This window comes from Dromaius novaehollandiae, chromosome W (genome assembly GCF_036370855.1).
Source record: "Dromaius novaehollandiae isolate bDroNov1 chromosome W, bDroNov1.hap1, whole genome shotgun sequence".
In the NCBI taxonomy this organism is placed as follows: domain Eukaryota; kingdom Metazoa; phylum Chordata; class Aves; order Casuariiformes; family Dromaiidae; genus Dromaius; species Dromaius novaehollandiae.
In genome coordinates this window covers 40428136-40441547 of record NC_088130.1, presented here as the reverse complement: position 1 = coordinate 40441547, position 13412 = coordinate 40428136, and the positions used below count along the sequence as shown (strand labels likewise).

The following is a 13412-nucleotide window of genomic DNA, read 5'->3' as shown; positions in this document are numbered from 1 at the left end:
AGGGATGGGAATGGTCATATACTCAATTAGAATGTTTTCGAGCAATTAGACCAAGTTTTTGAACACCTCCTCCCATGCTACTTCATCAGTTGAGGTTATCTGGAAAATTGCGAGGACCATGTAAGTCTTGGGGCCATGTAAAGTGCCAGATGGTCAATGTCTGGATAGCAGGTTGTCATGGTAGTGGGCCAACCATAGGCAGAATAGTTCAGTGGAAAAACAGCATGACCATTCAAAGACATCTGGAATCCCCTTGAGTCTATTAATTCCCTGGGAAGCATGCTGATAAAATGCTTGCAGGGAGAAAGAAAATATCTTCAAGATCTCTGAAGTGTCTGCTTTGTGTTAGAAATGAAATTTATTCCAGGCACACAGGGCAACAATGATACCAATGCTTTGGTCATTATTCATAGAGTATAGCCAAGGTCATGTGGTCTGGCTTTATGACTAGAAGTTAGAAAATCTGGTACTGTAGGCTTAGTGCAAACATGGATAAGAAAAATGTGCTGCAGTTAAACCCTATTGTGGATAGAATACTGGTCACTCAGTGCTTTGAGTAGGTTTCTTTCTTATTCTTTAAATGAGACTATATACATATGCCTTTAGATCAGGAATCTGGACATTTTTGCTTAAGTAAAGCATCATCATCTGGCGTATACTAGGATCAAGTTCTTTACGTGTTCTTTGATAACACAAAGCATGATGCCGTAGAAAGGGAGTGCTGTATTTTACTATGTAAAGTGGATTTGCTAGTTTGCAGTCCCTTCCCTTAGTGACAGTTGCTATTGCAATCTCCACATCTCAGTGGTTTTCCAAGAATTTCTGCGATCCAGCTCAAGAGCTGGCTCTCCAGCTAGGTCATGCTTTTATTCTGCCATCTTCTTGCTGTGACACCCAGAAGCCTCTTCCAGCCTTGAGTAATCACTTTCATTGGAGGTCAGTATGGAAACTTGCTCTCTCTTCCCTCATTTTTCTTGATTCTTAGTCATGTTTATGAAATTATTTTTCCTCAGTCTCTCACTGCTTTCCCCAGCCCTCTTTCTATTACCTCCACCTCTTCCTCAAGGTGCAGCCTTTGCTGCAGCTGTATTTCCCAGGCACCTGGGCAACTTTTGCCAGGCTATTTGCTTTGGGAATTTCTTCCAGATTCTTTTCAGCATCTCCAGCCTCTGCCCTATTACTGCTTCCCCTCTTTTTCCCAAGGAAGCTTTTCTGTCCTTCTCTCCATGCAGATTTTCTTCCTGCTTCCTCTGCCCTATCAGTAACCAGGTGGCTTCCAAGTCCAGATGAACAGGTTCAGTCTGTCTTGGATTCCCTGTGTCCTAACATTAGATACACAGCCACTCCCTCATAATACAATTACAGGTCACTGCCAGTTCTCTCTTGCATGCTTAGATTTTTTCACTTAATGACACAAATGCATAATGACGTAAGTTTCTAGAGGGCCCTTCACCCAAATGTTGATGAAAGCTAGATGCCTATCCTCTCTGGATCATTAAAAATCCTATACATGGCATACCATTATACAGGTTCTTACAAACCATTCTTTTTACTTGTTTATAATATTATTATACTGTTAATAATTACTATAATTGTTGTCTTTTAGAATTTATATTACTTTATCTAAACATGATGTTCTAGATTTCATGCTTAAAAGTGAATGTTTAGTACAATCCATGGGCCATTTCTAAGTGATTCGGCAGATTTTTTTTTTTTTTTTTTTTTTTTTTTTGGTAGCACAGAATGAAAGATTTCTTGTGCATAGCAAAAAGGCAAAGGATTTTATTTAGTTTTGGATCAGGACATTTGAGTAGGGGGTCTCTGAGACCATTGGTTCCCACTGGTCACCTTCAGGTTATCGAGCTTCAAAGAAGCAGTACTACCTGCCTGACAGCTAAACTTTGCCAGATGCATGACCCAGGATGACAGGAAACATTTTTTTCTGAACCATTGGTCTCATTTCCTATCTTTGTGTGGTGAATGGAAGCTCATCTGTCCTAAAACCAATGCCCTCTATAGAGATCAAGCCAGTAGAAAGTGTTTTCAGAGTACAGACCCCTCAAGAGTCCTCCTGTCCTCTCAACTACTTCAAAACTCCCGATGCTTTGAAGCAGGCCTAAAAGATTTACAAGAGCTAAGTCTTGCTTAGTTTCCATGAAGTATAAGAGTGAACTACCTGGGAAGACTGATTTTCCACACTGAAAACATAACAATCTCCAAACCCAAATCAAATGAATGAATTCAAGAAAAGTTTTGTGTTGTTCCAGATAGATAGAAACTTTCTGGATTCTTTCAAAGTTTTTGACAAATCGTTCAAGCCAAATGAGCTGATCACATCTTAAAACTTACTTAGGCTTACACTCTTTGCATAGGAAATATCGCAAAAGTTAACAGAATGGGAAAGTCATGAAATGGTCTGTGCACTAGAAATATGCAAACAGGCCAGATCCTGAGTGTTTTAGCTAAGGGAGCTACAAAATTTCTGTCCTGACTGTCCCAGGATTAATTTGATGAAGTTCTCATTCCTTGTCCCCATCTAAGCTGGCTATACCTCAAACAAACAAACAAAACAAAAAAACCAGTGCCTGCACATCTTTGAAAAATGCCACCATGTGAGGGAAAAAATGCACTGCCACGCTTGCTGGGTGTGGAGCCAAGCTCCAGCCCCTTCTGAGGAATTACTAGCAGCCTGCCGGTTTTGGCATGGATCCTGGTGCAGAGCATAAAATGGGCCTTCTTGTCCAGCCAACCGTGAACGCTAAATCCTGTCTTCCCTCTTCTCTGTGGTCCAACAGTTGCCCTGTCTGCACTCTCAATGTCATTGAGAATTGCTTTAATAAGCAACCCTGTTTCTTCAAGAAATAGTAACAGTAATAAAAGACCCTACATATTTTTTAAACTACTGCTGCATGTTGCTAAAGCAAGTCTCCTCTGAATCACTGCTTTTAAGATGGTAAACAATTTAATTTTACCACAGCAGTGTTTTCATGAAACAGCTGCTTCTTACTGCAATGATACATAAGTTTCTTTTGGATATTCAGTCACAAGGAATTAGCTCTTGGTGCAGCCAGATCAAAGCCATATGTGGCTCACTTGTAAAAGCACACTTCTTTCAACATTTTTGTAAATTGAATTAATCAGCAATCAATGGGAAAATGCACTGAGATCAGTTATTCAAAGAGGAGGAAGGTCTAGAGGTTAGGGCATTAGTTCAGACTTTGGGACACGGGTTCAGCTCTGCCCTCTCTGGCCTTACTGTGGGACCTCGGGGAGCTCGGAGGTGGTGGGGAGAGGTCACTTTGTCACTGCTTGCTCACTAGCTGCGGCACAGTGCAACAGTATTTTCTGCCGTTCAGCGAGTGTTGCTGAGGTAAATATACTCCTCATTAGAAGGAGCTCACGCATTACTGCAATGAAAGAAACATCAGTTTCTAGCAGAAAAGGGGACCTCTTCCTTGCCAATTACAAACACTACGTGCTTTCATGTGCTGCCATACGAGAGGTGATTGTACGTACACTTGCATACATATATGCAGATGTTTACTTACAAGTTATCAAGCTTCTCCCTGCTTTTCTTAACTATATTTTCATCACAATATATTAAGACTGAGAAACACTGGAAAAACATGAGTCATAGGATTGTTTAGTTAACTTCTTGTCAGTTAAAATCTACTGGAAACAAATAATGAACATTTCTAAGATTGTGGATTTTTCTAAGACAATTTTTCTAAATAAACATAACACTTCCAAACCTCATTGCTTAATGATGTTACCTCAGTATTCTGCATTCCTTTTTTTTTTTTTTTTTTTTTTTTTTGCTTAGAACACAATAAACATCAGTGGGAATACCATGAATTCACATTAAGGTCTGAAAGCAGGGGGTTTTTTTTGTATTGAGTAAGATAAAAGTGCATGGCATTCAATTATTTATAAAAAAAATATTCTTTGCTGGTTTACAGATATGATAACAGAGACTTGCACAGACATCCTTTGTCAGTCAGATGTGAGAAAGATGCCAAAAATAAGACTAAGACTATATTCGGATTCTATATCTACCAATTGTGGGTATAGTCAAATAGTAATTGCAGTTCTGCATTTTGAACCAATTAAGTTAACAGCAACACTAGAAAAAAATAGAAAAATAACTTACTGGAAACAAGAGGAAAAGACAACCATTTGAAAACTAAGGTTGTGAACTGCAGGTCTTATAGAAATACTTCAGGGAACCTGGACTCGTTCTCTGCGACGAGTGAGTGGTTCATGTAGTGCCAGTGCAGGAGAAAAGCTTTGCCACAGGCAGGGCATACCAGGATAATTCTGTGTTTTCATAAGAAATTGATACAATTCCTTTACTTGGTTTCCCGAAAAGCAATAAAACTTTGACTGTGATCCAACCTGGGAAATTATTATTTAGGATAGAGGAGGCAGAGACTAGTATAAGAAGGCAAGGACTTTTAAAAAGGGCAGATGATATTCTAGTTGCGATGAAAACAGGAGTTTTGCTACAGGGAGTTACCAGATGAGTTGAAGAAGCAGCCCTGGGACTAGATTTATTTAAATGGAGTATTTTAATTAAAGAGCTGATACAACTTGTGGCTATATATGAATTTAGTCTGTGGCTGGTACTGGGTGAAAGGCATTGTCCACATGGAGGGGACGCCATGTGTGGTACTGGATTAACTGGGTGGTTAGTGAGATGGCCTCCAGGAGTGCTGGCATAGAAACCGATGGGTTTGGTGATCAAGCAGAGCTGGGATTATTTCTTTGTATCCCCATGGCCCTGACAATGCCTCCTGCAACTCCAAAGCATTGGCAAAGCCTTCAGACACGCTACGTGCCTTCCCGGCCCCAGGAACTTAACATGGGACACGTGCAGACAAGGGTTTGTCAGGGTAACCAGAGGAAAGGAAACCCCATCTTATGAAGAGCTACTAAAAGTGCTTGTCTTGGTTAGCCTGGGAAAACACAGCTGAGCACAGATAAAATTGCTCTCTATAAATATATCACAGGGTAAATGCTAGAGAAGAAAAAGACCATTTCAGCTAAAATTTAGGAACAGAACAAGTGGGGCCATAAATAAATATAATCTAGAATGTAAATGATATTAAGCTATAAAGAACTGGCACAGTCTTCCTCAGGATTGGGGTGGGGAGGCAGCAAGAAATGTAGCTAGTTTTAAAGTGAGACTTGCATGCTCTATGAAAATTGCCTGGGCCGAAAGGGGACTAGGATAGAAGAGGACAAGTCTCATGACACAGGGGTACCTTTTAGTTGTTTGTTCTTGTATTCCTCATTTTAAGCAAAGCCCTTGATTAAAGCAGGTTAATCGATTTCTATTTCAAGCATTTTTTTTCTTTCCTTTTATTGCAGGTTCAAACTCTTTTGGCTACTGCTACTAAAGATATGATCTGACATGCTTACGTGGGGTTTTCTATTGGTCCATATTCTATTTCAAAACATGCTCTCAGTAATACTCGTCACTGATAGCAAAGCATGTTTCTTATCACTGGGACTTCTTATGAAAGATTTCCCAAAATGATTTTTCATATTCTGAATTTGTATCTGACTTGTAATTTTCCAGTGTAGATTCTGTACTTTATGTAGCAATGCTATTGTCCCTGATACAGATCATTAAATATCTGCAAATGAAATGGAGACACATGCGGCTGGCTTAATGGTCAGGCTTTTGCAGTGCTCAGCCATATGGAAGGTTTAGCAGTGGCTGCTGCAATGATTATACACAAAATATGAAGAAGACATTTCTTAAAGTCCAGATGTATGGTAGAGCAATGCAACCTTTCCATCATGTCTTGTAGCTGTGATACTTTTGAGATGTAGGCTGGTGTTAAAATAAAGGAAAATGACAGCTCCATTTCTGCTCTGGACCACTCAGAACAATGACACAGGATGTTAAGTTGAGAAAATAAAGAGAATTTCAACACATAGTCATAAATCAAGGACGTAATTGGAAAACAAGTAGAGGTGGCCCCTCGCAACAAATCATCCTGTTTAAGCATTTTCATGAAGAAATAGTATAATCGTTTGGGTAAAATTTCAGAAAAATGTGAGATATAATCTTACAATTATCTGAATAATTTGCAACTCCCTGATAAAATCATAATGCAGAGCATATCTTAGTAAATAAACTTCTCTAATTTGCTTAAGCAAAATGGCATGCTGAGTATGCAGTTCAGTACATCTAGTACAAGAATGAAGTTACAGCATGTGCTAGTTTCAGATTTATTCAGAGTTAAAAAGATGTGACTGAAACACTTTTATCCAGGAAACAAGTACATTCTCCATTACAAAATTAAGTAACCACGTAAGCTTACATGAAGAAAAAGAGCATGTGAAAGCCACAGACAGCACTGAGTTGAGATTAGTACATGCAAAGATAGAGATTTTGAGAACAAAAGTCTAAGGACATACTTTAATTTGTTGATATACAAGAGCAGACAGAAGATATTAAAAAAAAAAATCAATGGCATTGTTTGTTGAACTGTTCTGACATTTATTTTGGATGCTGGCAATGTCTTTTGACTTTTGGTCAGTTCTTGAGATAAATTAAACCTGCATAGATTACAGGGGGAAAAAATCAACACAAGAGGTTCCTTGACAATCTCTGAATTGGAAAACCCAGTTAACAAAGAAGATATATTGATCTGGATTGTGCCAGACAAGGCAATGTCTTTGCTTACGCAGTATTAAGAATAGCTGCAATACTGGCAGGCTGAGAAAGAATGGGGTTTTGCAGATACCTAAGCAGGATATCCAGTTTAAATAAATGGCAAACAGATAGGACTTCTACTTTTTGCAACTGTATGCTGCTCAGCGAAGTTAATTATTGGGCTCAGCATTTCTACACTCACCCAGAATAAAAGCAAGGCTTCTATTTGTGCTTTAATGTCTGCAGGATTATGCAAGCTGTTTCAACTTCACAGGCACACTTTCCCATTATCAAATAGCACTTAGCAAGGCTTTGAACCCCCTCCAATCAGTGTTACTCAATCCACGTCCCCACATCTGAAGAGAAGCTGCACTTAGGCGAGCAGGTTTGTCCGGTGTGAAGGATGGTGGGAATCCCAGGAACAGCGCCGTACCACAGAGAGAGAGTGCTTACAGAGACCTCGGCTGTAACTTTATGATGCTGCAGGGGTGAGCCAGGTCTGCACTATTCTTGCTTTTTTGGGGGGGAATATATATACTCTTTCCATAAGCAACTGCTACAGGTGATCACTGGATGGGGATTCCTGGGCAAGACTGACTTTTGCCTTGACTCATTACAGCCCTTCTTACACTCCTCCTCCAGCTACCAAAGCTTCCCTGGCGTTTTGGGACTGAGTACCTGTCCCACAGACTCAGGGACATAACTGCCTCCAAGGACAAGAGCAAAATCTCCAAAGTAAGCATCATTCAGTGCAAATAGGGGTGTTAAAACTGTAGCCTGGGGTGAAGAGCTGAAAAGCAATGGAACTAATGTATTACCAGTTGAAAGAGCTCCTCTAGAAGAGTGCTTGAGTAGATGCACTCCCTGGCCCTAAGGGCTGCTACTGGGCAAAGCCCTGTTTCTCATGCTGGTGTGTTAATAGGGTGTTGTGGCCATTAGCCTCCGCTGCCCTGCGGGGAAGAGGAGAAAAATGGAGGAGCTACAAAAGCTGGCCCTAGAAAGTCTGTATTTGTGCTCCCTCCTTCTCAGATGCTCCATTGTCTCTCCTACAGAATAACTAATTTTTCTCCACATCACATGCAACACTGCCTGTCTTAAGCATTTATCAGCCCTGGATAGATCTGTGCCAAACATCAGCAAGGTTTCCTATTTCCTTACTGCTTTTACAAATTGGCATGGTGATTTTCAACTAGGAAAATACATTACAAGATAAACAAACTGAGATACTGGCTTCAGCTTAACCCAACTTCCACCTCAGCAACTTGTAGAAATTTCCCAAGCTACATAAGCTGCAGAGCAGCCAGGGCATGGGACACTGTTACACGGTCTCTCACTTACCAATAGCTTCGGCCGTGCAGGGTCAGCTCTGTTTCATTTCGTTCTCAGAGGCCAGTTGCAAAGATTCACTTACATCCAAATGTCAAGGTTCACAGGGTAAATGCCATTCTCAAGGCTGTTTTTCCAGGGAAGAGTTTTTGAAGAACTAACCGGCAGAGAGAAATAAAACCCCAAACACCCAAACCTATCCCGGTGAAGACCTCCATAAGCCAGCCCTAGCAGAGCTCCACCTCCCAGCCTGAGGGCTGCCAAACAAGACACTGGGGAGCTGTGCTAATCCCTAATTAAGTTTAATCTGCACTAGGAAAGGTCTGTTGATTTAGCTAGATAGGTAGAGCAATGCTGAAAGTTCAGTCCCAATGCAAGCATAGTTATAAGAGACAAAAAAAAAAAAACCAAAAAAACCCCAAAACCCCCACCCCTCTGAGAGCATAATTTATAGTAGTTTAGCGAGAAAAATAAACTAATTTCAAAGCAGAGGTTTCTTTTGCGTGAGCAGCTGCACCAACGATACATGCCACAGTGCACGAGTGACCTCTGGAGCAGCTGCAGACACCGAGTCCTCTCCCGCCGTCCCCGAGGCCTCCCTGCAGAGAGCGAGGGTCTGCTGGCCTGCAGGGCAGCACCTGGCGCGGGGCCGCGGTGGTGGCAGCGGGAGGGCTCCCACCCGAGCGCAAGGCCCGATGCTCTGCCTGAGTCCCAGTGTGGGGAAAAAAGTGGATCCCATCTTAGGTCCCCGTAAGAAACTATGTGCACAGTGTACACACTGTGTGTGTATATATACACACATAGATATTCCTGTATGTGTACACAACCATTCAGATTTTGGCCATTGAACCCATTTTGATAAAATAAGTATGCTTATGGCTGGCATGACTGCACCAACGAAAGCTGGTAAGCTGAATCAACAGGCAAGACTTATCGAGAGAGGTCTAGAAGAGGCAAGGGGAGAAATAACCTAATACAGAACCTGCAATAAAATAATTTCTCTCTCTCCTTTTTACTCTAGCAGCAACAAGACAGATTCTTTCTGCTCTGCAAGACTGATTATCTCTGCAGTTACTTGGGATCCCAGGGAGAAAGTGAGTCCAGACCCGCATTAACCTGCTGTCCACTGGGATTTGACACTCAGGTGAGGGACCTGAGCAGATCCCAGAGTCAAATCTCCCCCCATCCCCCTTCATTCTTGTGTATTGATTACTTTGTTTCTAAAGGGGGTTATTCATATGCAACTGCTATTTTGACATTCTCATAGGGCTTACACATCCAAGGGGAGAAAACTTTATCATTTTAGGGACCATAGCTAGTATTATAGCAAAATAATATTAAAGAAAATGTCACTGAAATTGGCAGAAGATCAAAAGACCTGGGTTAATTGGCTGACACACAATAATAATCTCATAAAATAGCCTTGTCTCTTGGTCCATTTGAAGAATGGATGCTACTTAAAAAGTACTTCAGCAAACCTCAAAATGAAATTATATGAAAAGCATAAATATAAGAAATGAGCTTTTTAATAAACTAGTCTCACTGGAAATGCTGTAGACAGTAGAAATCTATTTCTAAGAAATCAGGTCATTGCTCTGATTAAATCTGACATAGACACGAAAGCATACATACAAAGCCTGCATTTAAAGAAGAACAATTTTGCTTCTCCACCATGCTGCTAAGAGGTTACTCTACATCATAGCAATGCCTTTGAACCCTGCTAGTTTTGTCTGAAATTCGCCTGAGGTGACCCACATCTTTTGAGGTATAGGCATAGGTTTGTTTTATATAAATTTAGAACAAGAATGTTTTTTTATAGACTAACTTGTGGCATTTAGCTTTAATCCTTGCTTGCATCAAGGTGAAACAATTCCTGCCATTAGCTACCAGAAGCATTTTACTCTCAGGGAGTCAATGTTGTGCTGCAGGGAAAAGTCATTTAAGAAATGCAACACTTTCTCTTCTGTGGGAAGAGCAGAGTAATTGCAGAAATGAAACAATTTTTTTCCCAGCACATCTTCTCCAAGAAAATGTGGGTGGGGAGCTGGGGGAGCAGAGAGGCATGCTGTCTGGCTGCGCACTTTATTAGCACTGCACTTGGAGGTGGGCTTACCACTGGTCACCCAAGGGAACACAGCTCCCCCTCAGCTGTAATGCAACTCCACATGCATAAATGCTACAGTAAGTAAAGCAGGTTGTAGTCTAGACTTTGGCTGTAAGGGAAAAATATGACTGCAGGAAAGACTGCAGGTTTCATGGGGTTGGTATTTCCCTGTCCAAGCAAGTGGGCAAACTGGAGTGGAGACTCACTGAAGTCTGCCACCCAGCCCCACGATCAGGGAACAGCAGCCCTTCCTGCATAACGCAGAAGGTGGCTGCGATGGATTACATCTCTTGGGAGCAGGGCTGGAGTGAAAAGAGAAAATTAAAGCAAGAAAAAGAACTGAGAATGTGCTGTGGCTGTGCACTATGTAAGTTTGTAGGTGACCTCTATTTCACAACTGGGACATCAAAGGCTGTAAAACCAGATGCTATTTAAGAGCAGAGAAATTCCCTTCATTTTTACTATAAAAGGACTGGCACACATATTTTATGAGGGATTTTAAATGGCTCATAAGGGGCTGAGGGGGAAGCCTTCAACACAAGTCCTCTGCTGCAAACACCTCTGTTTAAATGTCTTAAATTAGATTTTGTTGGAAAAAAGATACTGGCATGCTCATAACCCAACATACTTTCCATTATAAACTCATTTCTAGTGTAAACGCTGAATGTACAATCTATAAATAGCACCTTGGCTACAACATAGACTTTTATTATGTGCTCTGAATTCAGAAACAAAATTCGGGGTTTAGTTGATTTCTTGCTTTACAGCTCTTCATCTCTTCTATCATTTATTTACTATATCTTTACCTTTTAATAAAATTTCATAAGAACCTTCTTTAAATCATGTTCTTTTGACAGGAAATAAAAGATTTGTCTGTAGTGAGAGGACTCGCACTTTCTGTTCAGTGAGTAATAGTGTAGATCCTTGTTGTATCAGGGCACTACTAGCACTAAATCCCAAAAGGACAGTGTGGAATATGGTCCAGTATCCTTTAATTTAATATCCAACTTCTCTATGCTCATTTTCAACTTTTATGGCTATTAAGGAAGGACTGTCAGTCAATTGTGAATTTATCTGAAATAATTTCTTTCACCTTTCCTCAGAACATTTTCTTTTTCCTAATGAAAGTTCTTGATTGTTTTCCAACTTACTTCCACCTGCTTGTTCACCTCTTGTTTCAGAGTTTTCTTTTCTTGTGTTTACCTGGAAAGAAAATAGAGAATAAAATCCAACTACCAAAATCATCTCTTTAAGAACTACCTGGAAAAAAAAAAATACCTAGAAAATACTAAGCTTAACCTTTCTAACTTGTACCAAGGTTTTGAGAAGGCTGCTTTACAATATTTGGCAGGAATCAAGAACAAGGCAATGAAATCTGTGTGGGCATGGCTCCAATTTTGCTGGCCACCAGAAAAAAAGAAGAGCTATCTTACTTCTTTTCGTGGCTGGCAAAACAGGCTACTGAGTATTGTTGGAGGCAAATATTGCTTGTTTTTTAGCATGCAGCAAAGCACCTCATGAGAATGGTTAAACAACACTGACCATACTTCTTGATCGCTGAAGCAAATTTTATTAACTTCACAAGAGTCATAACAGTGATATGCTATAAATTCAGTAAAAATGTTCAACTAGCTGAGGCAAGATCCTGACCTGAAGCTGTCTTCTGGCAATGCAGTCCTTACTGCTCTGTTACATGGGATCTCATGGTGACTGTGTACAATAGCTTGGCGCTGGTATGCAGGATGCAGTCATTGCATAGATATTATATCCGAGTTTGTCACTATCAGTATATATTGATATGTTTGGAATTCACTACAAAATGGAGGTGTACAGCCAAAAGGAAGCCATATGATTCCCCTCTTATTCAAAACTGCTAAATAACTGTGTTCCTGAATGTAAGACTTTATTTTAAAAATAATAATAAAAAAATCATTTTAACTTCCTCGCTACTTTATCAAATGATCCAATGCTTCTTCCCATCTTTGTAACATGATTTAAGACCTGGGGATAGAAAGTGATCCATAAGAACTAGATACAGTTTTCATGGTTGTGAAAATAACCTTCAGCACATCAGCTGATGGTGAACAGTGCGGTGGTTCCTCCCTGGCTCTGCAGTATTCTGCCTAGAACAGCAGCTCCCAGAGGGGCCCACAGCTGTTATTTGTCTCAAAGCTGTAAAAGTATAATGTAAGAAGAGTAACATTTATAATTTCAATACAACATGATTAATGTTTTCATGGGCAGAAGTACTTAGCTAGTTCTCCTGAGTTGATCACTACAAGTAGTTTGGTGGGTACATACACACATGCTGAGGTTGCAAAGGCTGCTGAGAGACCAGGGATTAAACCTGTGGTGCCTCCATGCTCCACTTCCACCCTCATGCACCCTCAATGGTGCATGTCACACCTACAAGCAGTGGGGATAGGACACTCCCTAAAACATCTTTTGCTACTGTTTGCCCAAGTCCCTGACTCCTTTCCTGAAACTCTCAAGTCCCAGATGTTATCTTCTGCAGAAAAGACCTGTCTTGTGACACAACAAACACTCAGCTCAAAATGTGAGCATGTTGTATACAAAATGGTTTTAATTTCAAATGAAATGTCTTGTGAGCACACTTAATGGTGTGCAAGGTCTTTCCTGGCCCTATGCTCCTTATGAAATAAGTACACACATGACATGCTGCACTGACTGGGCTGGAGTAGAGGAAGACAGGAGAAGATGAGGCATAATTCTGGTCCATGTGAGATGCATCTGTAGTGCAGGGTATAAAGACACGAGCCTGTTTGATATGTATAGGAACCAGGGTGGCTCAAGCAAACAGGCAGTTGCTAGGCCTGTTGGACTTGGCCTGGTCATACTGTGTTTACTTATGCCAGAACACAAAGAAAAGACTAATGCTGGCACTGCTTTGGAGGGCGAGTGGTGCAGCTGATGTTAGTGGAGCGAGAAAGCAGCTGCCACTGCACAGCTGTGGCTCTGCCTACTGCTCCTGTTCATCCTGCAGCTGGAGGATAGCTCTCCATGCCTCTTTCCTCTTGCTTTGCTACAGCCCTACCTGCCTCCTCGCCTTGCCCTGTGGCAGAGGAGGCCTGTCCAAGGGAAGGCCCAACCCCTTCTCCTCTGAATGACAGAGGTCATTGTCACCCTCAGGATTAAGAAGTCAAGAACCACAAGTGAACTTGACTTTGTGACATCTTTATGAAGTCCATACCCACAGAAATACCATCAGGAAATCTGCAGAGCAAGGACTGATGCACTAGCCAAGAGGACGCAAGGCTCTGTACACGTATTGATGGGTCAGACCTGGGGCACTGT

General features: G+C 41.1%; 1 protein-coding gene across 8 annotated transcripts in view; it reads right to left on the bottom strand.

Moving 5' to 3' along the window:
- The window catches only part of LOC112983665 (hyaluronan and proteoglycan link protein 1), a 69168-nt gene that overhangs the window by 42236 nt on the left and 13520 nt on the right, over window positions 1–13412 (bottom strand). For 5 of the 8 annotated variants that reach the window (XM_026100928.2, XM_026100926.2, XM_026100927.2 and 2 more), the window contains one exon: window positions 11249–11300. The exons of 2 other annotated variants lie outside the window; for them this stretch is intronic. In XM_026100928.2, coding sequence (XP_025956713.1) covers window position 11249 — 1 coding nt within the window. In that variant the 5' untranslated portion in view covers window positions 11250–11300. Of the gene's footprint in view, window positions 1–8005; window positions 8338–11248; window positions 11301–13412 lie in introns of those variants that run through there. One more of the 8 variants, XM_026100932.2, reaches the window with a different exon arrangement.